General features: G+C 47.3%; 3 protein-coding genes and 1 long non-coding RNA gene across 6 annotated transcripts; 2 read left to right on the top strand and 2 right to left on the bottom strand.

The window, feature by feature from the left end:
- Positions 1 to 1,773: 1,773 nt before the first annotated feature.
- Positions 1,774 to 11,684, bottom strand: LOC310916457. Its single transcript, XR_014591301.1, has 3 exons — positions 11,331 to 11,684; positions 4,461 to 4,580; positions 1,774 to 1,849 (listed from the first exon to the last, which is right to left on the bottom strand). It is a non-coding gene; the product is annotated as an uncharacterized lncRNA (long non-coding RNA).
- A 213-nt stretch (positions 11,685 to 11,897) lies between these two features.
- On the top strand, positions 11,898 to 13,465 carry COX6A1 (cytochrome c oxidase subunit 6A1). The gene is made up of 3 exons (XM_083874175.1): positions 11,898 to 12,038; positions 12,298 to 12,437; positions 13,195 to 13,465. The coding sequence occupies exons 1-3, from the start codon at positions 11,933 to 11,935 to the stop codon at positions 13,273 to 13,275; spliced, it is 327 nt and encodes a 108-aa protein (XP_083730301.1). The 5' UTR covers positions 11,898 to 11,932; the 3' UTR covers positions 13,276 to 13,465.
- A 312-nt stretch (positions 13,466 to 13,777) lies between these two features.
- TRIAP1 (TP53 regulated inhibitor of apoptosis 1) lies at positions 13,778 to 16,597 on the bottom strand. The gene is made up of 2 exons (XM_083873803.1): positions 16,394 to 16,597; positions 13,778 to 15,808 (listed from the first exon to the last, which is right to left on the bottom strand). The coding sequence occupies exons 1-2, from the start codon at positions 16,538 to 16,540 to the stop codon at positions 15,725 to 15,727; spliced, it is 231 nt and encodes a 76-aa protein (XP_083729929.1). The 5' UTR covers positions 16,541 to 16,597; the 3' UTR covers positions 13,778 to 15,724.
- On the top strand, positions 16,555 to 18,540 carry GATC (glutamyl-tRNA amidotransferase subunit C). Of its 3 annotated transcripts, none has more exons than XM_083873802.1 (4): positions 16,555 to 16,774; positions 17,064 to 17,259; positions 17,603 to 17,706; positions 18,080 to 18,540. In XM_083873802.1, the coding sequence occupies exons 1-3, from the start codon at positions 16,655 to 16,657 to the stop codon at positions 17,680 to 17,682; spliced, it is 396 nt and encodes a 131-aa protein (XP_083729928.1). In that variant the 5' UTR covers positions 16,555 to 16,654; the 3' UTR covers positions 17,683 to 17,706; positions 18,080 to 18,540. The 3 variants fall into 3 exon arrangements, with proteins under 3 accessions (XP_083729928.1, XP_083729927.1, XP_083729926.1); XM_083873801.1 differs by having other exon boundaries at positions 16,631 to 16,774; positions 17,067 to 17,230; XM_083873800.1 differs by having other exon boundaries at positions 16,640 to 16,774; positions 17,064 to 17,230.
- Positions 18,541 to 22,185: the final 3,645 nt, after the last annotated feature.

Genomic DNA, 22,185 nt, shown 5'->3' with positions numbered 1-22,185 from the left:
AAAAAACCCCAACACTTAATTATTTTTAAAGGTGGTGCAGAGGCACGACCACGTGGGTTGTGAAATTTAGGGCTGCAGGACTGGCCCTAAGAAGCAGAGTGACACTTTTGCACCTAACTAATGAGAACACTGTGTTGTGCAAAAGAGCTACTACTGTCCTCTGTGCCCTCCTCTCACAGAAGACAAAGGTGAACTGTATACAAGGAGACAGAACTGTTTGAATAACTTTGTCAAGCCAATAATCAGAGTGGTACTGATACATTTCAGAGCTTTTTGCTTGCAGGTCCCCTCAGAGGTCATGAGGACTCCAGGAGGATATCTTCCTATGCTAAGACAAACATTGTTTTGGAATTCTTTACTCCGGGGTTAGGATGCTGTCCAAGAAACCTTACACTAGCTTTCTTGGAAAATAAAGCACTTGGCCACTTCTAGGGACTAAAAGGCATCCTCAGTACCTTCCTGAATACCTTAAGTATCTAAATTAATGACAGATAAAAGCATCATAGCAGGAGGAACAAGCTGAGAAAAGTCTAAAAAAAAAAAGTTTAAAATAAATCTCTGGGGCTGCTCGGTTGCAACACCACGAAGTTTTCTCTGTCTTCTGCTGCTGGTGGTTTGCGTGCAAGAAAGTCCCAAGAAGGCCGATCTAAAGCGATGCCCTTGAAACGCGTCTGTGACTGCCCGGGAATGATCCAGCGACGTGTCCAGCGAGCTCCTCCTGCCGGCTGCTCTCCCGGGCTCGTGCCGACAGACCCGAATTTCGCTTTGGCTTTTCAGCTGAAGGGAGGCAAACCAATGCCACGTCTTCCTTATTGTCGTAGCAATAATGTCTCTCATATCACTGCCCACCCCTCCAGGAGTCCCAGTCCTCCTAGGCAGAGGAGCCTGGAGAGCCCTGAGGAGCAAAGGTGAGCAGGGCTGGCAGCGAGGACAGCAGGGACCTCGGGTAAAGGGGCACACAGACACAGTGACCAAGCAAGAAGAGCAGAGCAGGCCTGGTGACAGTGACCACATCTAGCTGGGAGATCAGTGAGCCCACAGGGATGTGCCAGGAGGTCAAGTCAGGATCAGGCACAGCCAGGTTCACAGTCAGGCACAAACACCCTCACAGCCCACCCCAAATGAGGACTGAGGACAAGGGCAGCTCTGTGCCACGGCTCCCAATGGAACTTGGGAGGCCCCAGCTGGCTTCTCCCAGCTCTTTGGCAGACAGCTCTTCTCACAGCACTCTGATCCCAGATTACATTCCACTGTATCATGACAGGCCTCAAACACAGGCAGCCAAACCTGTAGGACAGGGGTAGGAGGTTGCAGAATCATCTGGTGCACTCTGGGCTCTGTCAACACACTGCCCTGCACAGCCAGGGGAGAACATAAAGATTATTCCAAATGCTGACAAAGGAACCCAGGTACAAATGTGCCACAAATGTTAGCAGTGTGCAGGGCTGACAATCTGTACTTCAGCTGTTTCAGGATCTGGTAAGGAATTACTTTTGCAGGGCACTGTATGTGTGCTTGTGTTTTGCCAGTCTGTTGGGAAATCTTTCTTGGCCAAAATAAAGAAAACTGCCACTGAGAGGTAATGACAAAGCCTTTCCACATTTTTAGCTTATAACTTAAACCAGAAAACATGCAAATGTAAACTAATCCTGGCTTTCCATAAAAAAAGCTACCCATACCATATATTGCTCTGTGGCATTTCAGTTGCTCAGCTCTTTGGTCAAACTATGTCCCAAAAGAAGAACACAAGACATGCTGGTACCCTATTTCTTACCTCCTCACAGGTGACATCTGCCATGGCTCTGCACTGGCAGGTCTTGTCTGCATCAGTCCAAGCTCCCAACCCTGCCTGCATGGAGAGGTGAAAAAAATCAAAGTAGATAACAACAAAATCCAAAGCAGATAACAACAGGGAAAAAAGGGAACTTTTCTTCAAAAAGGAAACTTGTTGAATCAATAAGGAAAGAATAACCCTTTGAAAAAGGCTGTCTGTGATTATCTTATTGAGTTACACCAGGAAAAATCAAAGACAAAGAGGGGAAGGGAAAAAACATGAGGTGAGCATCCCAAAAGTGTTCCCAGCTGCCCTGACACTGATATACTGCTCAGATAAAGCCAGTCTGCCCTGCAGAATTTATTTGGATATAGTAGAGAGCAATGGTCTACTGAAAAAAAGAACATATTTTATCAATATTGATTTTAAAACCTTCCAAATTATGTAAAATATTTTTGACAAAAAGACACATTTATGAAGAGGAACCCTTCATAAACTCTTTGCTGAGGTGGTTTGGGATATATTGTGTCTCCTTTCATATAGAGCACTGAAAGTATACAGGACTGTTACTAAATGTGGCTTCTTTGCCAAGTAATTGTATTCTTGTACTTTATCACTCCAGTGTGAAAACTCTAATGAAACATTTTAAACCAAAGCCGTTTCCTTGGAGCTGCCTTTGACCTTCTTTTCCTTCTCTCTCAGCCAAATCTCCCTGCCAGGATGAATTCAGACCTAATGTCTGCTCCTCCCACCAGGCTTTTGGATATGTGACAATATCCTAGTCACTGGGAGCTGTGCCTGCTGGTGTCCATTGTCTTGTGTCCAGTTTGGGAGAGGGCTTTTAAGGAAAAGCCCAGAATTAAATTTATGAAGAGTCCAATGATTTACAGGAATGACCAACCCTGTAGCTACTTTCTGCACACATCTACCAAAAACTTGTGAGTCCTTAATAACTAACTCACAAGGCTCCAGCATAGGAATGGTTCAGGGTCCAAGAAAAATCTTTTGAAAGTTTAAAAACCAAAACAAATAAACAAAAACAAACTTGAAATGAGGGTCCAATCTAAAAATACTACAAGCCTGTGCATCAGCTAGAGGTGTGGTAGTGGGACTGCTCAGCAAGCTGCTGTGCAGAGCCTGTTACCTTCCCAACAGGCACCAAAAGGGGTTACACCCACCCAGACAGAGCTGCTGGCTGTGCTCTGTGGAATGCATCTGTCCCAGCAGTTTGGTGATGGGCACAGCACAGATGTGCAGCCTGAGCACAGCCAAGGCACTGCACTGTGACACTGAACCCCAGGGCAGTGACAGGACATGACGAAGGGTGCCAGAAAGGGGCTGCTCCGAATGGAAATGCCAAGGACATTGCCCAGGTAAAAGAGGAGTGGCTCTGTGGAACAGGGGACACAGAGCAGCAGCCAGGTGTAGCAAAGTACAGCTGATGCAAGGCCCTGGATAATCCACCAATGCTGCTGATGGTATGGTCAGACATTACCAGAAGGAAATCACATTATGAGCCTTATTTACAATCTGAGTCTGTAGAAACATTATATGTATCATCTGTGTCTCCCTTTGTGTCATCTATACTGCCTGCCCTATACAGTTTTGGTACATGAACAAATCCATACTTTGGGAGAAAGTAAAACTGCTTTCTCTGTTAAATCTCCTGTAATCACACCACAAACCAAAAAACCTTTGCAGATATCTATCCAATTCCCACATTGAATCAGTATGTTGCTTGACAAACATTTTCATTTAAAGACCAAGTACCTGCTAGGAATTCATAACTAGGCTTGAGCTCTTTGTCTACAAACTCTTAACTTTTCTTCTTCAGCCCCCTGTCCCCCCTTCCATCAGTGCTCTGCAATTTGCCAGCCTCCTTTATGTCTCAGTTATGTCTGCACAATCTAAGGCAGGCAGACCCATGTGCCCACAAACAGAAAAGCTCCTGCAGCTCACAATAACTCAGCAGGCTCCTGCGATTTTCAAAGCCTGCACTACTGTGTGTCCATATCTGCTGTCAAATTACTGCCTGGACACAGGCTCCACAGCTAACCTCAGCCTTACCCCAAACATGAAATCATCTCTGAGCCCTCAGGAACATTCATCTTGTCCTGCAGCTCTTCCTATACAAAGTGGTGTAGACCTGGCTCCTAGGAAATAAAGAACAAGCTTACCCCTCCAAAGATGTGTTATGATTTTATGGCCCCTCTCTGCAACCTACTGAGAGGGGATGTGTTCCATATCATGCATTTAAAACACATCAACAGAGATTTGAAGGGTGTACAGTTCTCCTGAGGTTTCTAAAGGAAAATAAAGATGAAAGCCATAAAAAACAACTCTTCACACGCAGCAGAGGTTGAGAAGTAAAATTTAAACATAAGTTCATATTTCCCTTTAGTATAAGTTCTGGCAGTCCCAAGACTGTTCTAACTTCTATCTGCTTGTCATGGCTGTAACATCACAGCAGTGAGGGAAAACCCTGAGTACATTTACTCCAACCTCAGCTGCCTTCCCTTAAAACCCTGACCTTGCCCTCTTCTATCTGAGGCTGTTGTGAAAAGACAACGATAATAACAGGAAGCTGCTCCTAGAGCTCCTACAAAGGAGACAGTTATTTCCATGTCCTGCCTCATTGCAAATACCTGTACACGGGAAAGATGACATGCACAGATCACACACAAACCTGTAATCGAGGCAAGGCAGGACATTACTGACTCTAATTGGTGTTGTCTCTCTCGACCTTCTCCTCGAGATGTCTCCACCTCCCATTACAGTGTCACAGCTAAAGGAGTTCCCCGGTGGTCTGCAAAGAAGCAAAACAGCAAATGGCAAGAGAGAACTGACGTTGTTTATATAACATTAAAATTAATTCTAAATCAACAATTCAGAGAAAGTAACGTTGCATAAAAGTAGACTAAGAGAGATTTCACTGACAGAGAGTACTAACAGAGGTATTTTGTATATATAAAGCATTCTGTACCCCAAATCCTCAAGATGCTACAGAAAAAGAGAAAACACTACCTTTCTTCAGTGCTTTGCAGAAAAAAAAAAAAAAGGTGAGGCATAGGCATTCATAGGGCTTTGCAGAGTAAGTGAAAATTTACTACCAGAATGAAGAACAGAATCCAGGCCTTTAATCCATTAGTCAGTTATGTGTATTATTTTAAAGCAGCCCTTGGATTTTCTCATTTTAGTGTAGGTTGGGTAAAAGGAGCACTAAAGCAGAAATATACATGTGTTCTACATCTTAAACCAAGACTTTCCTCCTGGAATGGCAATAAGGATACCCTGCAGGCCAAGTTTTTCTATGCAGCCATAAAACCTTCATCCTCTTGAGTGTGCTGGTAGCCAGGATAACCCCCAATCCATATTATACACCCACTGCATGCTGCAGGAGAGAAAGGTAACAAAGGCTGTGACAGAACTCCATCAGAGAAGTCCTTCTGGGCTCCATTTCCATCAACTCATAAAAGGAACAGCCTAGACCCACATGCTGGGCTCTGCTAAGGCTGCTCCAAGCTGCAGCTCTTCATTTGCAAAAGAAATGACCCATTCATTTCCCTCTGACCTCTGCAGATACTTCAGACTGCTGACCTCATCTGCCGATGGCTCCCTCCACTATGAGCCAGCACAGCATCCTCAAACAGGTGCTCCCAGACAAACCCCTCCACCTTCCCAGGCAAGCTGAACCAAGACAGCTCCAAGAATCCTGAATTAAGGCTCCCAGGAGGTTATTTGTGCATGAGCTGGGAATGTTCAGCCCTCAACGCATTTATTTCCTGTTCTGAAAAGCAGAGGCTTTTCTATATATGAAAAGGAGGCGGAGATACAGATGAGAAGGTGTAAATTTTGTCAAGTGGAGTTAAAACATGTAAATGCACACTCTCATGCTTGTATGAGTATGCACTTGACAACACAGATTTCTTCCCTTCAACTACTGACAGCTACACCTTCTCTTAGTGTGTGGTGCCTGCAGCAGGTCCTGAAGTCCCTCTAGACAACTCAGTGACTTGTGACTGCAGTAGATTTCCAGACTCAGCTTTCTGACCAGAGATGAAAGGTGGCAATGCTACTTCAGCAGAGGAATCCCTGTGCTTGTATTGCATCCCAGGAAAAAGACACATCTCTTCAGACTCACCCATTTACCTTGGCATCCACAGCCTTATTACCAAGAGTATCACAATACATACTGACGTTTGTTCTTAGCAGCCCCATTCCAAGGAGATTACTCCATTCCACAGCTAAGGATACAAAGGCATTCGGTGGCTGAACTGGGAATTCAGTGCTGGTTTCAAGTTCAAATTCAGAATCCTGCTCACTGGGCTAATCTCTGGACAGCATTTTTCTGCTTGGCAGAGAAGTGTGAGTTTTCAGGTCTGAAGGAATACTGAGATCCTCAGATAGAGTCACAGATATATGCATCACAGACTAATATCTTTGTCAATAAAAGTAGCATAAACCCCAAGCAAGATAGGTCAGCTCCTCTGTTGGCCTCCAAAGAACCCCCAATTATTAGAGTGAGCATAACCATCTTTAATAAGTAAGGCGTTTTGGAAGCTGAACTGTTTGTTCCGAGTGCCACACAGACAGCTCTCGCTACTGGCAGAAGAGGCCTGTGAATCAGAGCCCGAAGTCTGATGCAAGAGAAATTTGGGCGTCTCAAGCTGATTTCCCCAGCAGAGAACAACCCTATTAGTTTGAGAAAGTCCCCTGCCTGCTTTCTCTCTGAGTAATTAAGAGTGAAATCCTCCTCTCGGTGACCCCAATGCTCTCAGCCTAGGCTGATTTACACATGAAAGGAACCCTCTGAGGGGCTTTCTCTCTTTCACATTCACTACCAGGCAGGACCTATAAATAAAACCTTTCTGAAAACAGGAGCTTTCAAAAAGGTCTGTGTATGTGCACAAACGTGTATGAGAGAAAGGTAATGGCTGTGTGCACTCGAGGATGTGTGTTTGCATGCGTATGTGAGGCGTGGGTCAGGAGAATATGCATTCACACAGCAGCCCTCATGCAAACCAGTGCACCCAGAGAAGCATCTGCAGGATACGGGAGCGTGCACAGGTGCTGGAGGCACTACAGGAGCCAGAGGGCACGTCCAGGCTGATTTCCAGCTACAACAATTCCAGGGGTTCACCCCAGTCAGCTGAGTCATTCTAGAGTTACACGTGCAAAACGAGAGCAGATTCAGACCCAGTTGTGCTTATGAGGCCAAGCTGGTGATGCACTTTCCCTCCACAAGGCAGTAAAGTACTTGCAGGACGAACACCAGTGGTTTACACTGCTTTGGCTTTAACGGGGGAGGTGACACAGAGTCAGGGCTCAGGGCGTGTGTTCCTACGCTTTTGACAGAAGATGAGGTTTTTAAACGGTCACATCCTCTCAGCTGTAAGGGAGAGAGTGAGTAGTGTTGCATTTTTCCAGGGCTGTCACTGTTCAAAAGTAAATTTTAGTTTTCTGGAACATCAAAAACCTCAAAGTCTGAAAAATAAACGGCAAGACAGATGACCTGAGAATGAAGGTCAGGAAATCCAAAGGACTACACACCTTTACAGTAGTTATAAACACAAAAATGTCTAGATATGATCTGACCAGTCCCTCCCCCACTGTCCTGTCCATCCATGTGGCTACGAAGTCAGGCCAGGCTATCTCCCCTTCCATGAGGCCTATGGAGGACCCTACATAACTTGCAGGAAACTTGGCAGTCGGTGTGACCCTGCCCTAATACAAACCAGGTGACACGAGCTCGGAGCCCAGCCAGGACAGACCACAGCGTTTCACAAAGCAGGTTCTGCTCCGTGGGTCTCTGCCCCTGGAAGAGGTGACTTCTTAAGACCTGACAACAACGTGATAATTTCAGAATTGCAAATTATTCTAATCCACTACTCCTGACCAGCTGAATCATTTGCTCTACTGAATCTGTGCTGTATGCCAACACCAGCAGTCGGGATGTAGCTGCTCCCCTGCTTGGAGGACACTCCAGGGTGTGAGAGGGGGGCAGGAGGTGCTGCACCCTGCGCCCTTCTGACTCCATCACTGCTAATCGCACCTCTTGGATCCCTCCCCCCCGCCCCCAATTCTTATGCGAACATTTAGAAAAAGTAGGCACAAAAAAAGGCACAAAACAGGAGACATAAAGAGTGCAAAGCCTCGCAGGAGCGCACAAAGCACAAAATGTCTCTTTTGCTCGTTCAAAAGACTCTTCCCAGCTCCTTGCACTAGGCAGGAGTGCGTGAGCAGGGATTCAGAGCTCCCCTCCCACTGAGCTCGCAGCTAAAGCCCTCCCCCAGTTCCCAGGGTCTTCAAATGAAGATTTGCATAGTAGTTCCAGATCATTCCCGAGAGAAGGGACAATGGCTCTCTCAACGCCCTCTTCCCCCATCCCTCCCTCCCAAAGCTGATAAAGCCCTGGTGAAAAGGGGAACAAAGGATTTACAGATGTCAGAATATTGATTCCTGCCGTTCCAGGACTAGAGGGAGATGAAGAAAACTTTTGCCCCCAGAAACTCTGTGAAGTTTGAGACACAGACGCTATCTCTGCAGCACGAACTCCGCATTTGTTAAGACAGTATCTGATGGAGGCAATATTGCTATTCGAGAGGGATGAGCAGGGCCCTGAAAACGAGAAAAAAAAATGCACGGGGATGAGATTACAGCCTGCGATCCCAGAGAAGGCGTTTGTTGTTCGCAGATCTGCTGAGCGGAGAGGCAGCTCCGGTGAAGGCAGTTTGCCACCAGGCGGGCCGGGCCGGCATTGCTCCGCTCACCGCTGTGTCCTGCCCTCCCTCTGCCGCCCGCCGCTGCGGCTGCCAAAGGGAACAGAGAGGAGCCTGGAAGACTAGCCTTTGATTCGGAATCAGGGTGGAATGGATCTTCTCAAAACTCGCTAAATTTCGGGCCGTTACCTGAAAGGCAGAGCTTTCTGCTCCCACAGGCATTTCTGTGCACAGTCTGTGTAATCCCGAGCTTGTTTTTGCACTATAAACATCCCTTTTCACTGCGGTGCATCAACTCTCCTGAACTCCGGGTCCACCAGCTCGCTGCAATCGCTCAAATCGTGCTGGACAGAGCAGCGACACGAGCCAAAGTGTCACCTGCCACTGCTGCACGCCCAGCAGGACACGGGCACTGGGCAGCCAAGGGAGGGTACAGGAGTCGTGGCCTGACCTCCTCCTGGCCCACACCCTGAAACAGAGTCACCTTCTCTCAGTGACTGGCTAATGCCACTTTACAGACAGACATATATATGTATTTCCTTTTCCATCCCTTTTCAGGGCTAACTCTGTAGCATTTCTACACTCAGAAAGTTCCTGGGATGCTGGATCTTCTGTAAAAATGTACCTGGGAAAGTCCTCAAAATGCTGGATTTAGGTCTGCATTTTTTAAAGGTGATAAGCTATTTTCTAAATCAAGCTCCAGGCCCTCAGACAGGTCAGCTGGGGGAAAAGCCACCTGAAAGCCTTTCTGCAAGGACATTAGTGAGTACAAGAGGGTTTCCCATGCCATGGGTCAATCATTCAGACAGAGCTGCAGAGCCAGAGCTGACTGATCCCTCATTTTCCACACACCTTTGTAAAAACACTGCGATCATCATAGCTATAATAACCATCACATACTGTAGAGTTGAACACATTTCATACAACTACATCAAAACATTACTCACAATACTCTTAAAATATCTAGGTTTCTTTCCATACCTGCCTGTCTTCCCTCAGCTAAAATAAAATATTCTTATGGAATCTTTTGTGTCTCCCACAGCAGTCACTCCTAGTTTCCATGTGAAGATGTGAATCAGACCCACCAGACTCCTGACACACCTCATACAGAGATTCACCACAGCTTTGGGATGGTGAAGGCCAAGACAGACCCATTTAAAACCAGTGTGACTGTAATGAACTCAGACTGTAATGAACCTGCTGCCACACTCGGGTTCAGGACAGACCCAATCCCCATTTTCAGTCGCTCTCCACAAGCCCCTTGGAGCTACATGGGTGAGATAAGGAGCACTTGGGGCAGCTGTGCCGAGAGCTGCCACTGCTGCCTCCTCCAAAGAGTGTTTTCCAGACTCTCAGAGGAGTCAAGGTGTCAGGGAGAACTCGGGAGAAGCAAACCTTGGCTGCTCCCACCTCCTGCTGAACACTTGCATGGTGTGCATTGAGACTGCAGCAGCAGCAGCAGAGCTCACAAATCTGTTTTATTTTTGAGAGAATTTCTCCTCATCCTAGACAGATGTTTGCTTGTTTTACTGATACTTTGTTTTCTCTGGTTCATAAACATTAGTGTCTGTGGCTCACTTAAATTCCTTTTTGCTACAAACAAGAACAGTTTTGTTTATGTAGCTCCTGATACAAATTTGCTTTAGGATACAGAACTTAATCTGAGTTTCATCGCTGAAATATTGTACCAAACAATCCTCAGATCTTCTGTTTTCCCTCTAAAAAACACATGCAAACTCTTTTTAAATTAAAACTCTGATATGTTAGACACCTCATAAGCCTGAATCCAAAGGATGAAGGTTTGGAAAGGCAAAATCTACCTCCAAAGGGGATTTAGCAAAGCAGGTGTGTGCACATGGTGGTTTGAGGGCTGTTTTATACAAAATGCATCATGTTCATGATGCCAGAACACTTGTGCAGGTACACACTGCACCACCTGGGAATAACTTCTCTCAGTATGGGAGCAAAGCTGTCCCTAAAATTATTTACTAAATAAAATAATACAAAAGCAAAGTACTGAGAGAGGTAATTGTAATTTTAAAAAGTAAGAGAAGAACAAAGAAACCAAAGCACTTCTAACAGTTTACAGTGTCCAGATAAAGTGAATAACTGAGCAATATTTTTATGCCAAGGTGTTTCACAACAGCCTTCCAAGGTTGTGGCCACCTCACCATTCCTTTCTGCTACACAGTAAATTGGACACAAGCCCTGCTCCAAGTGGAAATGGGGAGAGGAATCCTGCCCCAGCACAAACACACCCTACAGCCATGACACACTGCGTGCCTTGGCCTTGGCAACAGAGGAGTGACCAATTCCATGGGACCAAGGTGTGCCCGTGGCCAACAAACCTCCTCCTTCAGCACCAGCCTTGTCTGGAGTAAAACATGATTCCTTCATGTCATTCCTCTCACACCAGCCCCTACCACAGACCTTCCCAAAGCTCAGTTTCTTTGCTTTTTTACTGTTACAAAATGTACTGTCCACCTACACAGCTTCTGCCAAAAGTCAAACAGCCAACCATCAGGCTCCAATAAAGAACCAAGAGAACCTTGATATTTGTTTTTTGGGTGGGTTTGTTGGGTGGTTTTTTTTGTTTGTTTGTTTGGTTTTTTTTTTTTTCTCCTTTTTCTAGGGATCTTTTGTTCATTCAAGGGACGTTATTATTTCAGTAGAATCATCCCAGGAATCCATGTAATTAAAAACACATTAGTGGTAACAGAACTGCACCATTTGAAGAGCCCTTTGATCCCCTCATGCCTGGGACGTGCCCAGCTCTGTCCCTGACCCCACAGCCCCAGGATTTTTCATTCTAATCTTAACTACTTATCACTCTCTACCTGGCAGGAGGCTGTAGGCAGGTGAGGATCGGCCTCTTCTCCCAGGCAATAGCAACAGGACAAGAGGAAAGGGCCTCCAGCTGCACCAGGGGAGCTTTAGGTTGGACATCGGGAGTAATTTCTCCACAGAAAGTCTGATCAAACATTGGAACGGGAGGATCAGACCCTGGAATTTCACCTGTTCAGGGGGGTGGCGGAATCACCGTCCCCGGAAGTGTTTAAGGAACGGCTGGGCAGGGCACGGAGTGCCATGGTCTGGCTGACAGACGGTAACGTTCCCTCAGAGCATGGGCGCGATGCTCTGCGAGGTCACCTCCAGCCTGCTCCAATCCGTGTCCCCGTCACTCTGTGGCTGTGTCAAGCTATTTCTCTGTCACCGCCCCCGGCCGAGCCCCCGCCCCGCCGGGCCCGCTCCGCCCTCAGCCCAAGATGGCGCCGGGCCGACCTCGGGCCGCTCCGCGCGTGACGTCACGGCCCCGCCCCTCCTGGCCAGGGCGCGTGCGCGCGAGGCCCGGCTCAAGGTCAGCGCGGCCGCTCCGCCGCCGGTTCCGCCCGGGCCCGGGTTCTGCTTCCGGTTCCGGCCCGCGCTGCGGACAGAGGACATGGCGGCGCTCGGACGGGTGTCCCGCCTGCTGCTCCGCGCCGCCGCCCCGCGCTCCCCTCAAGCGCGCGGCATCGCGGCGGCCGCGGCACACGAGGAAGGCGGAGGTAACGGGGCTCCGCGGGGCGAGGGCGGAGCCGGGGCGGGCGCGGCGCTGCCCTTGAGAGCCGGTGCCCTTCGCCGTGGGGACGGGGCATGGCAGGCGCTCGGTGCGAGCCCCCGCCGGGGCAGCGGGGCTGGAACAGTGAGCCCGGAGCCCTGTTACACCGGGGAGCGCGGGGTTCATTAGCGCCTCAGTAATGTCGGGTCATTAACGCTAATGAAAGTCCGCTCGTTCCAATTAATCGCTGTCCCGCCCCCGCCCAGCCCGCACGTGGAAGATCCTGACGTTCGTGGTGGCGCTGCCCGGCGTGGCCGTGTGCATGCTCAACTGCTACCTGAAGGCGCAGCACGAGCACGAGCGGCCCGAGTTCGTGCCCTACTCGCACCTCCGCATCAGGACCAAGGTACTTCTGCCCGGCCCTCCTCTCCTCCACGCCTTCCCCCGAGACGGCCACAGCGTCCTCTCCTCTCCTCTCTCCATTTTTATGTGAGATGGCTGTGATCAGCTCTGTTTCTGAGGCTGTAAGAGTTTGTCACAGCTCTGATGAAGTAACCGTGATATTCACAGCCCTTCCCACCCCACAGGGATCCTCCTGATGTCTTGCTGAAAAATGTTTCAGTCCTAGAGCTGCTGTACTTAAACTAATACAGATCTAAAAGGTAGCAGTGGAGATTCCAAATACTCAAAATTGAGGTCCTCATAATACAGCACAGTATTGTGCTGTTTAGAGACTGTAGCTCCCATCTAAGGGAGAGTTTTCCAGCTCCTGCATCCTGGGAGCCAGCTTGCTTAATTCACCAGCCTGTCCAGCTGTGTGATCATAGAATCATTTAGGTTGGAAGAGTCCTCTGAGATGGAGTCCAACCTTTGGCTCATCTCCACCCTCCCAACCAGATCATGGCACTAATACATCCAGTCTGTACCTAAACACCTCCAGCAGCCTGGGCAATTTATCCCATTGTTTAGCGACACTTTTTGTTCAGAAATTCCTCCTGATGTCCAGCCGGAACCTCCCCGGCACAGCTTGAGGCTGTTTCCTCCTGTTCTGTCACTAACTGCCTGGAAGAACTGATGTTTAAGTTGGTCTGTTCTTGGTTTCAGGTGCTTGTAGGGATTGTCCAGGAGCTGCCACTGGCTCATTTTCTTTTTTCTTCCAACAGCGTTTCCCGTGGGGTGATGGCAATAAAACTCTGTTCCACAACCCCCACGTTAACGCTCTCCCAGCTGGGTATGAAGATTAAAACCAAGGTCCTCACAGCAGCCAGAACTTTGGCTCTCCCCATCTTGAACCAGAATGTTGAGTGGGAACCATCATTTCTGGGGTCATGGTTTCAGAAACTCTGTGTTTCTCCTGCAATGAAGCCGAGTGGTTTTGTGGCCCCCATGTGTACCTGTGGTGGGGTCCTTTAAATAAACAACTCTGAACCTGAATTGGGGGTTTGACTTGTTTGCCTGAATCCTTAGAGTTTTTTTAGTTCAGTGTTTGCACAAAGCATTAAGGTTTCCCACAGGACAGAGTGCAGCAGCAAAGGGGTTTGACTGCCTGAATGGGAACACACGTTCCTGTGACTGAGAACACAAACAACAGGAATGCAAAGGCACAGGACACAAGTCAATGTCATATTCTTCATGTCTGGTTTAACTGATGACTCTGAACTCACAGCCAGAAGAACAGAAATGTAGATTAAAATTCAGTATATACTGAAGCACATTCTCCGTTACTAGCTTTTGCAATATTTATTAACAGTCATGAAGGTGATTTTCTCTTGGTCCCTTCTGGCAGAGGGAGTGGCAGCAAAGGTGTTGAGCTAAGCTCTGCCTTCACACTGTTCACCTTCAGCTCTCAAATTTTCAGGTACATCAGCCCATATCTTGCTCACCACTCTGCTCTCCATAAAGCTGCAGTCTGCACAAAGTCTCTCTCACAGGTTTTTCAGAAAAAACACAATTTTAGCTCTACTGCTTATATCTGTATAATGTATACTGTGTCATGCAGAAGCTGCTTGAAGTAGAAGGGATCAGTGAGCCAAGAGCCTGCGCCTCTGCCAGTACAAGCTTCATTTTCAAGTTTTTGCTCACTACAAGTCAACCATTTTCCAGTTCTTGCTGTAACTTCTATATTGTTTGCACAATGTAAAACAGAGCTCTATCTCAGCTAACATTTTGTCCCAAAAGGTAGAACACAGCAGCTGCTTTGGCATTGTGCTGTTGAAAGGAGTGATGGATGGCAAGAGAGAACCTCAAAGTGGGTACTGCAGGATGCCCTTCCCCATATTTCCATGTGATTTTTGTTTATCAGTAAAAGATGGCTGAGACAAGTTTTCCTGTATTGAAATTACAAGGCACTGATGGGCACAGCTGTTTTAAAGCTGACCAAGTCACAGCAGATTTAGCCCTACATGAAGATGACAGAAAAGCAAACTGGTTTTGTGTGTTACTCCTTAAAAAAGAAAAGCTACACAGTTGACTGTCTCCAGAACGATATTTCTAGATCCTTCCCTTAGACCTGTTTTTATTTACACCTGAGTGACACTTTGCCAACAGCCTGTTTTATCAATGCTGTATTTAACCCCTGTGCTGACACTGCAGGAGCTCTCTGCACCTGAGGACAAGAGTGTGGTTCACCTGGGGATGGGACTGCACAGAAAAACAGCCTCAGGCTGCAGCAGTTCCTGACCCCTTGCACAAGGCCCACAGGACTCATGTCTGGGGTCTGTGAGGGGCTCTGGTGTGGAGAGGCAGCTCTAATGTTTGAGAACTGCACCATTTCGGGTTTTTTTCTTTAAGTAAAACCTTTAAATCATTAGCAGCAATTAAAGGCAGAGAGTGAAGCTGTCTTTTTTCCTCACTGTAATTCTAGAACTATGAACTTATCTTTTGTCCCCAGGCCATAATATCTTTTAGTCTTTCACCTGTGTTGGTGTAAGGAGAGGGGCAAGCTTTGCCCCATCCCTGTGTGAGGATCAAACCATAGAAATGTGTAATGCCAAAGGAGAGAGAATTCAAGCTCAGGGATGTGTTGGTACCTCAGAAAAGGTTGAAGGTGAGCAGGGCATTTCCATCCCTCCTAGGGGTCACAATCACACTGAATTGCACAGTTACCTACTTGAACAAAATATAACCTGGTTATATTTATTTTAGCCAAGCTGTTGCAGGTCCACCAGTGCTTTTAAACCATCTCTGTAGCTGACACAAAACAGTGCTTAAGCCCTTCACCATTCAAGATGACATGAAACCAACTTCTTCCCCAAAATTCATCAGCATAGAGATGATAGAAAGTACATTACCCCCTTCATATGCTTTTTAAACAGTTCCAAGTGTTATATAAATAAGCAAAAGAAATCAGTCACAAAGAAACCATCTCAGCCCACTCCAACCAGCATTCCCCCTTTACAGAGTACATTCAGTGGGAAGTTAGTTCACATGGATTTTTAAGCTGTTACATGCTGAACCACCACCAACTTTCACTGGAAAGGAGGCAGCAGTTACCACATGATCCAGTCTTTTTTCTTTCTTTCTTTTTTTTTTTTCTTTTTTTGCTTTTAGCTGTTTGTTTTCACAAGCAGAGAACATTTGTCCCTTCCTAGAGAGCAGGTAACAAAGGCCTTGTCCAGGTGGCAGCTGTGGTGCACCTGGTGATGGTGCTTAGTCCAAAGGTTGCTATTAGTGACTCCACCCATACAGCCAACATCAAGAGGAGTTTTCAGTTTTTCCTTTACTTGGGCCCATGAACTCCAGGCCCTCAATGGGTATGTCCTTCTCCTTGATTGCTTTCTGAAAAGAAGAAGAAGAAAACCAAAGAATTAAACTCTGCACTTCATATGGCTACAAGATGTTACCTTTGGTACAAAACACACAATCACAGAATCAGGTTGTAAAACACGGCTGAGATCATCGAGTCAAACCCAACAGCACCACGGCCGTGCCCAGGCACTCCTTAAACACTGACACCACCTCCCTGGGCAGCCCATTCCAGCGTCTGATCACCCTTCCTGTGAACAAAATCCCTCCTAAAATCCCACCTAAACCTCCCTGCTGCAGCTCAAGTCTATAACCTCTTGTCCTGTCGCTTGCTGCCTGAATAGAAATCATCTTTAAAAAAAGTGATCTAGAAAAAGTAGCCTTAAAGGCTGATTTGAATAAAGCTCCGATGTTAGAGCTGCTGAAAGACGTACTGAAAACTCCCTGAACTGCAGCTCGTCCAACAGAAAGGTGCTGCAGCCTTAAGAAGTCACGTACAATAAAACCAGGAGACGCCTGTAAAATATTCCATGGCATGACCGACGGACGCCGGGCGAGATAAAGCCGGAGCTGCGTGTGGGTGAGCACCGGGAGGGTGAGCGCGGGGGAAGAACGAACCTGCACGCAGAGCTGGTAGCGCTTGAAGAGCTGCCCGCAGGGGTCGCCGGCGCTGTCGCCCTTGAGGAACTTCTCGGCGAACCAGCGGTTGAAGCACTGGTCGTACTCGCGCTTCAGCTCCGTGCACGCCTCGCCCACGCTGTTCATCGCGGCGGCCGCGCCGGGACGGAACGGGCCGGGCGCGCCGCACAGTGACGCGTATCCGGCGCGCGGGTGACGTCACAACGCGGAGCTGTGACGTCAGGCGGCGGGGAGCGCGAGATGCGCGCGCTGTCCCTCGTGCGGTGGCTCCGCGCCGGGCGGGCCCCCCCGCGGGGCCCCGGGAGCCGCGGGAACGCCGGGAACAGCGAGTACAGCGGGTACAGCGAGCACCGGCCCCAGGTACCGCCCCGCGCCCGCTCCGCCCGCGCCCAGCGGGACAGCGATGGGACCACCATAAAACACGAATTAATTTCCCAATAAAGTGACAGCGATCAGCGCGTCCCGACCAGCTTGGCTTGCATTTGATGATCTTAAAGGTCTTTTCCAGCCTTAACGATTTTAGGATTCTTTGTAAAACTCCGGGTTTGACGTGTGACAAGTTTGTAATTAAGAGAAAGTAGCGCTGTTAAAACTTGTTAATTTTTGAATTTTTTTTTTTTTTTTTGTCCGTATTGATGGTTTTGTACAGCAGAAAGTGTCGGTGGAAGTGCTGGACCACTTGGAGCACCTGGCGCTGGTGGATTTCCGGGACTCGGAGGGTGTGGAGCGGCTGCAGAAGGCGATCCAGTTCGCTGATCAGCTGCAGGAAGTGAACACCGATGGCGTGGAACCGATGGATTCAGTGCTGGAGGACAGGTGGTCAATCACAGCAGCCTCTTTTATCTGTTAGTGCATCAAACTCTTGGCTTCTGTGACATTTTTTCCTTGGGAATCATGATGCATGTGGCCCCTTTGCTCAAAATGACGAAATGTGGTTTTGTGTGGGACAAAGTTGTCATTGGTACGTGAAATTTTTATGTGTGAGCAAAGCAAAGGTGAACTTCAGTTCTTTAATCTGTCTTAATTGTCACGCTGCTCCCCAAATGCCTGCCAGTGGTGCTTCAAAACATTCCACTGCTTCTCTCAGTGTTTATTTAAGAGACTAAAACCAGATTTAGAAATAAGCCACCCTTCCTACTTCATATTCACAGAATAGCTCAGAGACCATCAATGATCTTTGTCCTTCAGGTGTCTGTATCTCAGAGAAGATGATGTTACAGAAGGCAACTGCACCAAAGAGCTGCTGGAAAATGCCAGAGAGAAACTAGAGGAGTATTTTGTAGCTCCACCAGGTATTGCCTTGTTTACAAAATCTCCTAATCTCGCCTGAATTAACCAGAAGAAAATAACCTGCCATAGCTGCACTGACTTTCAGAAATACTAGTCAATAATAGGGAGTACTGAAATAAATTACTGTAGCCATCTGTGCAAAACAGTGTGCAATTTATTGGTCCAGAAGCAGTACAGAGGCTGCTCTGACTCTGAAGTTACTGCACATGTTGAGGAAATTCCTCACAGGAAGTCAGACAGGACTTTCCTGACTCTCAGGATATTTAGGCAGCCTGTACATAGAGGAAACCGGAGAAACACTTCCATGCCAGGTTGTCCTGCCCACAAGGTAACTTCCAGCTGGTCTCACACAACTTGTTTTTTGTTTTCTCTCAGGTAACATCCCTCTACCAAAGCTGGAAGAACGAGAGACTTTTCTGCAGGGCTCTTAGTGACAGCCCAGAGCCCAAATGGCCTCACAGTATTTTATTTGGGAAAACAAAGCTTTGTGCAGTCACAGCTGAAACACCCTGGCATGTATTTTGGTCAAAAGAAGAGCACTTGCAAGACAGAAGAAAGAAGGTGTAAAAGCTTAGCAGTGCTGCTGAAATACTCAATGTCTCTGAGGCTGGACAGCAGCAGGGCAGGTCACCTTGGTGCTTTGATTTGGCAAAGGGAATTTGCTGTCTGGAGGTGAGAGCAAACCCTTGTCCCACTCTTAATTGTGCAATTACTTCATTATTTGTTTAAGCATCCATAATATACTCACAGAGATGCATAAAACATATATTTACTATGATACTTGAATTCTTTCAAGTGTATTGAAATAAAACCTGTGTTTAACACCACTAATCCAATCCTCTGCAAAGCTGGAACACTGTTATTATTTTAGTCTCAGACTTGTCAAGATTCAAGCCCTGCAAATGCTGAAGTTTTACAAATATACAAGTTCAGCCTGTAAGTTATTTATAATGTTTATATAAATCATAACAAGGAAAGACTTCAAAGTATCAATCAATCAATATGATTAATACCACAATCACAATATCAGGTAATTCCCACTTTGAGAAGTCCCCTCTTGATCTATCCATTTTGGCCTCCTCGTTTGGCCATCAGAGAGAATGGGGACAATATTATTTACACAGAAAAAGAAGGAATTTGAGAGGGAACTGCATGGCTGAAGGAGCCTTTAACTCAAAATAGCATAAAGTAACTATTTAAAGGCAACAACTAAACCAACAATTTGGACAAGATGATCCCACATTCCCAATGCAGCACAGGCTAAACTTAAAAATGCGAGTTCAGTGCTGCTCCCACACACTCCACTGAGGGAACAGACTGCCTGATGCTTGTTCCCTGCAACCCAAACTGCATTTAAAGTGGAAAACACACATCTCCCTAATGAAGGGGTTTGATACAACTTCACCACAAATCAGAGAATTACAGCCTTGGCTCAGACACCTGCAACCACCAAAAAGAAAAGCTCACAGAGGGCAGATGAGCTGCCTGTGGGGCAGGGCATGACAGTGCCTCAGTGGGTCTAACACTGAGCCCCAGGGGATGGTGCTGAGCCCCACGGGATGGTGCTGGGCCCCAGGGGATGGTGCTGACCCCCACGGGATGGTGCTGAGCCCCACGGGATGGTGCTGGGCCCCGGGGGATGGTGCTGGGCCCCGGGGGATGGTGCTGGGCCCCAGGGGATGGTGCTGAGTCCCAAGGGGATGGTGCTGAACCCCAAGGGATGGGGCTGAGCCCCAGGGGATAATGCTGGGCCCCAAGGGATAGTGCTGAGCCCCGGGGGATGGTGCTGGGCCCCAGGGGATGGTGCTGAGCCCCGGGGGATGGTGCTGAGCCCCACTGGGCCCTGGCTGCACTCTGACAGAGGGACAGACCCCTGGTGTGGTGGCTCACCTGCATTCACTGCAGGACTCAGGAAATGGATCCAGGTTCTCTGGAGACCATGGAGATAACCTCACTTAGACCTGCTGATGTTTTTTCACCACCACAAACCTGTAGATATAAAATTGGATTGGAATTGTATATAAATCCCGGGTTTGCAGGGAAATTTTCAATGTGGAGATTTCTTCACTTTTGTGGAAAGCAGAAGAAAATGGGAGTTGTTTTATTGCTAATAATGATTATTTTATGTTTTGGTATTAATTAGGAGCCCCAGGAAAAATCTCTATTAATACAGTAATGTGTTGTGCAACACAGTAAAAAAACACCCCATGAAAAGTGCTTACAGCCTAAGCTCCATCTGGGAGAAGAATCTCATGAGATGCCTTATCCATTACCCAGTTTTCTTCAGCCCCTCCTCTACCCCAGCTATTATCTCCTGTGTTTATTTGTTCTGCCTTTCCCCGCAGCTCTGTCTTGAGGGAAAATGTCTTTTTATATTCTTGATTAACAAGTAGGACTCCAATGTATCTCAGGCTTTAATGTTTCTCGTTAGTGACGTGTATCTCACCCACACTGACATTTCCTGCAGTCGTCATCACAATTGTTCCTTCAGCAAACCATTTCTTAATAAATGCAGAGAAATTTGCCTGCAGCTACCAAACACAGCCACCTCCTCAGAGATTCATGGCTGGTTTTGAAGTTCAGTTGGAATCATGAAGATTGTTAAATGGTTCCTTTCTGTCAGCACAAAACTGCCCAGAACTCAAAGAACAACTGCAAGTGCTGCAGATACTGAACACAGTTCTGGAAATTAATTACTTACTGTGGCCCCAAGACCACTCAAAACTTCTTCATGTTTCTAGCACACAAGCAAAGTTGTGAACTGTATCTCTAACTGGAATGCCGAAACCTGGAGTTATTCCTGAGATATTCTAGAGAGACAAAAGTATTACATTATGCAGTTTCAATATTTCTGGGGGCAGTATATTCTTTTGAGGTTGCCTTAGAGTTTGCAAAAGCAAAGAGTTGCTTGCTGTTACACTGCTTTTGCTCTGAGTGACACTGAGCAGGTAACTACACTGGATGAATAAGCAAAATATTTACGTTTCAAGTGAGGTGAATGACTCCTTTTGAGGTGGTTTGTTTTTTTTTTTTTTTTTTTTTAAATTTCTACAAGGAAATGGGAGTCCTACCAACCAGCATTTAAAAACTTCCTTTAAGTCATCCTGTGCTGTTTGCTGCAGACATGGTTCAGAGTCCTGTTATTAACAGATCACCAACTGTGGAAGACTCAACAGGAGTGTTCTATCTGCTGACAAGAGTGTAAGCAGAAAGTGCCCCAGGGAGAGTGAAACTAAGAAAACAGAGCACTGAGGATCTACCAAAACATCTTACTTCATTTAAACAAAAAAACCCCACAAAACAAAACCAACCCAACTTAACCAACCAAAATAACCTCCAAACCAAACACACACACACACACACAAAACAAAACAAAACAACAAACAAACAAACAAACAAACAAACAAAAAAAAAAAAAAAAAAAAAAAACAAAAAAAAAAAAAAAAAAAAAACAACCAAAAAAAGGCAAGAGTTGCAGAAATAGTGAGGTCTGCAAAAGACGGTGGAAAAGCCCAGTAAACATGGGTCAGAGATTTCTGTCAGAGGTCACTTGGTGTGACTTGAAAAGACACAACTGAAACCAGACAAGTGAAGAGGACAAGTGATCAAGTGCCATTCAAAGTTATGGAACTCCTTCCTTTGACATGGGTGGGCTTCACTCTCAGTAAAGGGCATGTTACTGAAACACCTGCCCCAGATAATATCCCAGTATTCTTCAGTAATATCACGTACTATTGAAAGGGCTATTGCCAACAAGAGCTTGTTCCAAAGAGATTATTGGTCAAACTCAGCATCTCTGTGGTCCAGGCTGGGGCAAGTAATAAAATGACTCATATCAACTATGGAAAGATATTTTACAGAAGCTGGTGGACACATTATGATGCCTTGGAGACTGAGCATATTTTAAGGAATAGCTTTTTACCCAAGATCACCTGATAAAGCCACACAGAATCACGGAATTAGATTGGAAAAGACCTCTGAGATCATCGAGTCCAGTCAGTGACCGAACACCACCGTGTCACCCAGACCACGGCACTCAGTGTCATGTCCAGTCTTTCCTTAAACACCTCCGGGGACGGTGACGCCACCACCTCCCTGGGCAGCCCCTTCCAGTCTCTAATCGCCCTTTCTGTGGAGAAATTGCTACTCATGCCCAACCTAAAGCTCCCCTGCAGAGGAGCAGCCGAGCAGTAGCACGGCAGTCGGGCCTGGAAGCTTTTCCCGCACAGCCCAAATGTTCGGCCATCCCCAGACACGGGCCCTGCGCTCCCGTTAACGCCCCGGAGCCCGCCGGTCGCCATGGCAACGGACGCGGCGCGGGGCATTCCGGGCCGCAACACAACGCTGCAGTAAAACCCGGCCGGACGCCGCGCCGCAGCCAATGGGCGCTCGGGGATCGGCAGCGCTGGCCAATGGGTGCTCGGGAGGCGGTGCCGGTGACCAATGAGGGTGTGGCCGGGGCGCAGGGGGCGGAGCAGAGG

This window comes from Zosterops lateralis (assembly GCF_965231275.1).
Source record: "Zosterops lateralis genome assembly, chromosome: 17".
Classification (NCBI taxonomy): Eukaryota; Metazoa; Chordata; class Aves; order Passeriformes; family Zosteropidae; genus Zosterops; species Zosterops lateralis.
Note: the sequence above shows the minus strand (reverse complement) of the source record. Positions and strands in the feature narration are given on the sequence as shown.

Bases quoted from the DNA above. Each gene is read 5' to 3' on its own strand.
- COX6A1 (XM_083874175.1), top strand. From the start codon at position 11,933: ATGGCGGCGCTCGGACGGGTGTCCCGCCTGCTGCTCCGCGCCGCCGCC. The intron at 12,039-12,297 runs GTAACGGGGCTC...GCCCCCGCCCAG, and splicing joins GGCACACGAGGAAGGCGGAG to CCCGCACGTGGAAGATCCTG. The intron at 12,438-13,194 runs GTACTTCTGCCC...TTCTTCCAACAG, and splicing joins ACCTCCGCATCAGGACCAAG to CGTTTCCCGTGGGGTGATGG.
- TRIAP1 (XM_083873803.1), bottom strand. From the start codon at position 16,540: ATGAACAGCGTGGGCGAGGCGTGCACGGAGCTGAAGCGCGAGTACGAC. The intron at 15,809-16,393 runs GTTCGTTCTTCC...TCTTCTTTTCAG, and splicing joins GCTACCAGCTCTGCGTGCAG to AAAGCAATCAAGGAGAAGGA.
- GATC (XM_083873800.1), top strand. From the start codon at position 16,655: ATGCGCGCGCTGTCCCTCGTGCGGTGGCTCCGCGCCGGGCGGGCCCCC. The intron at 16,775-17,063 runs GTACCGCCCCGC...GGTTTTGTACAG, and splicing joins ACAGCGAGCACCGGCCCCAG to CAGAAAGTGTCGGTGGAAGT. The intron at 17,231-17,602 runs GTGGTCAATCAC...TTTGTCCTTCAG, and splicing joins GATTCAGTGCTGGAGGACAG to GTGTCTGTATCTCAGAGAAG.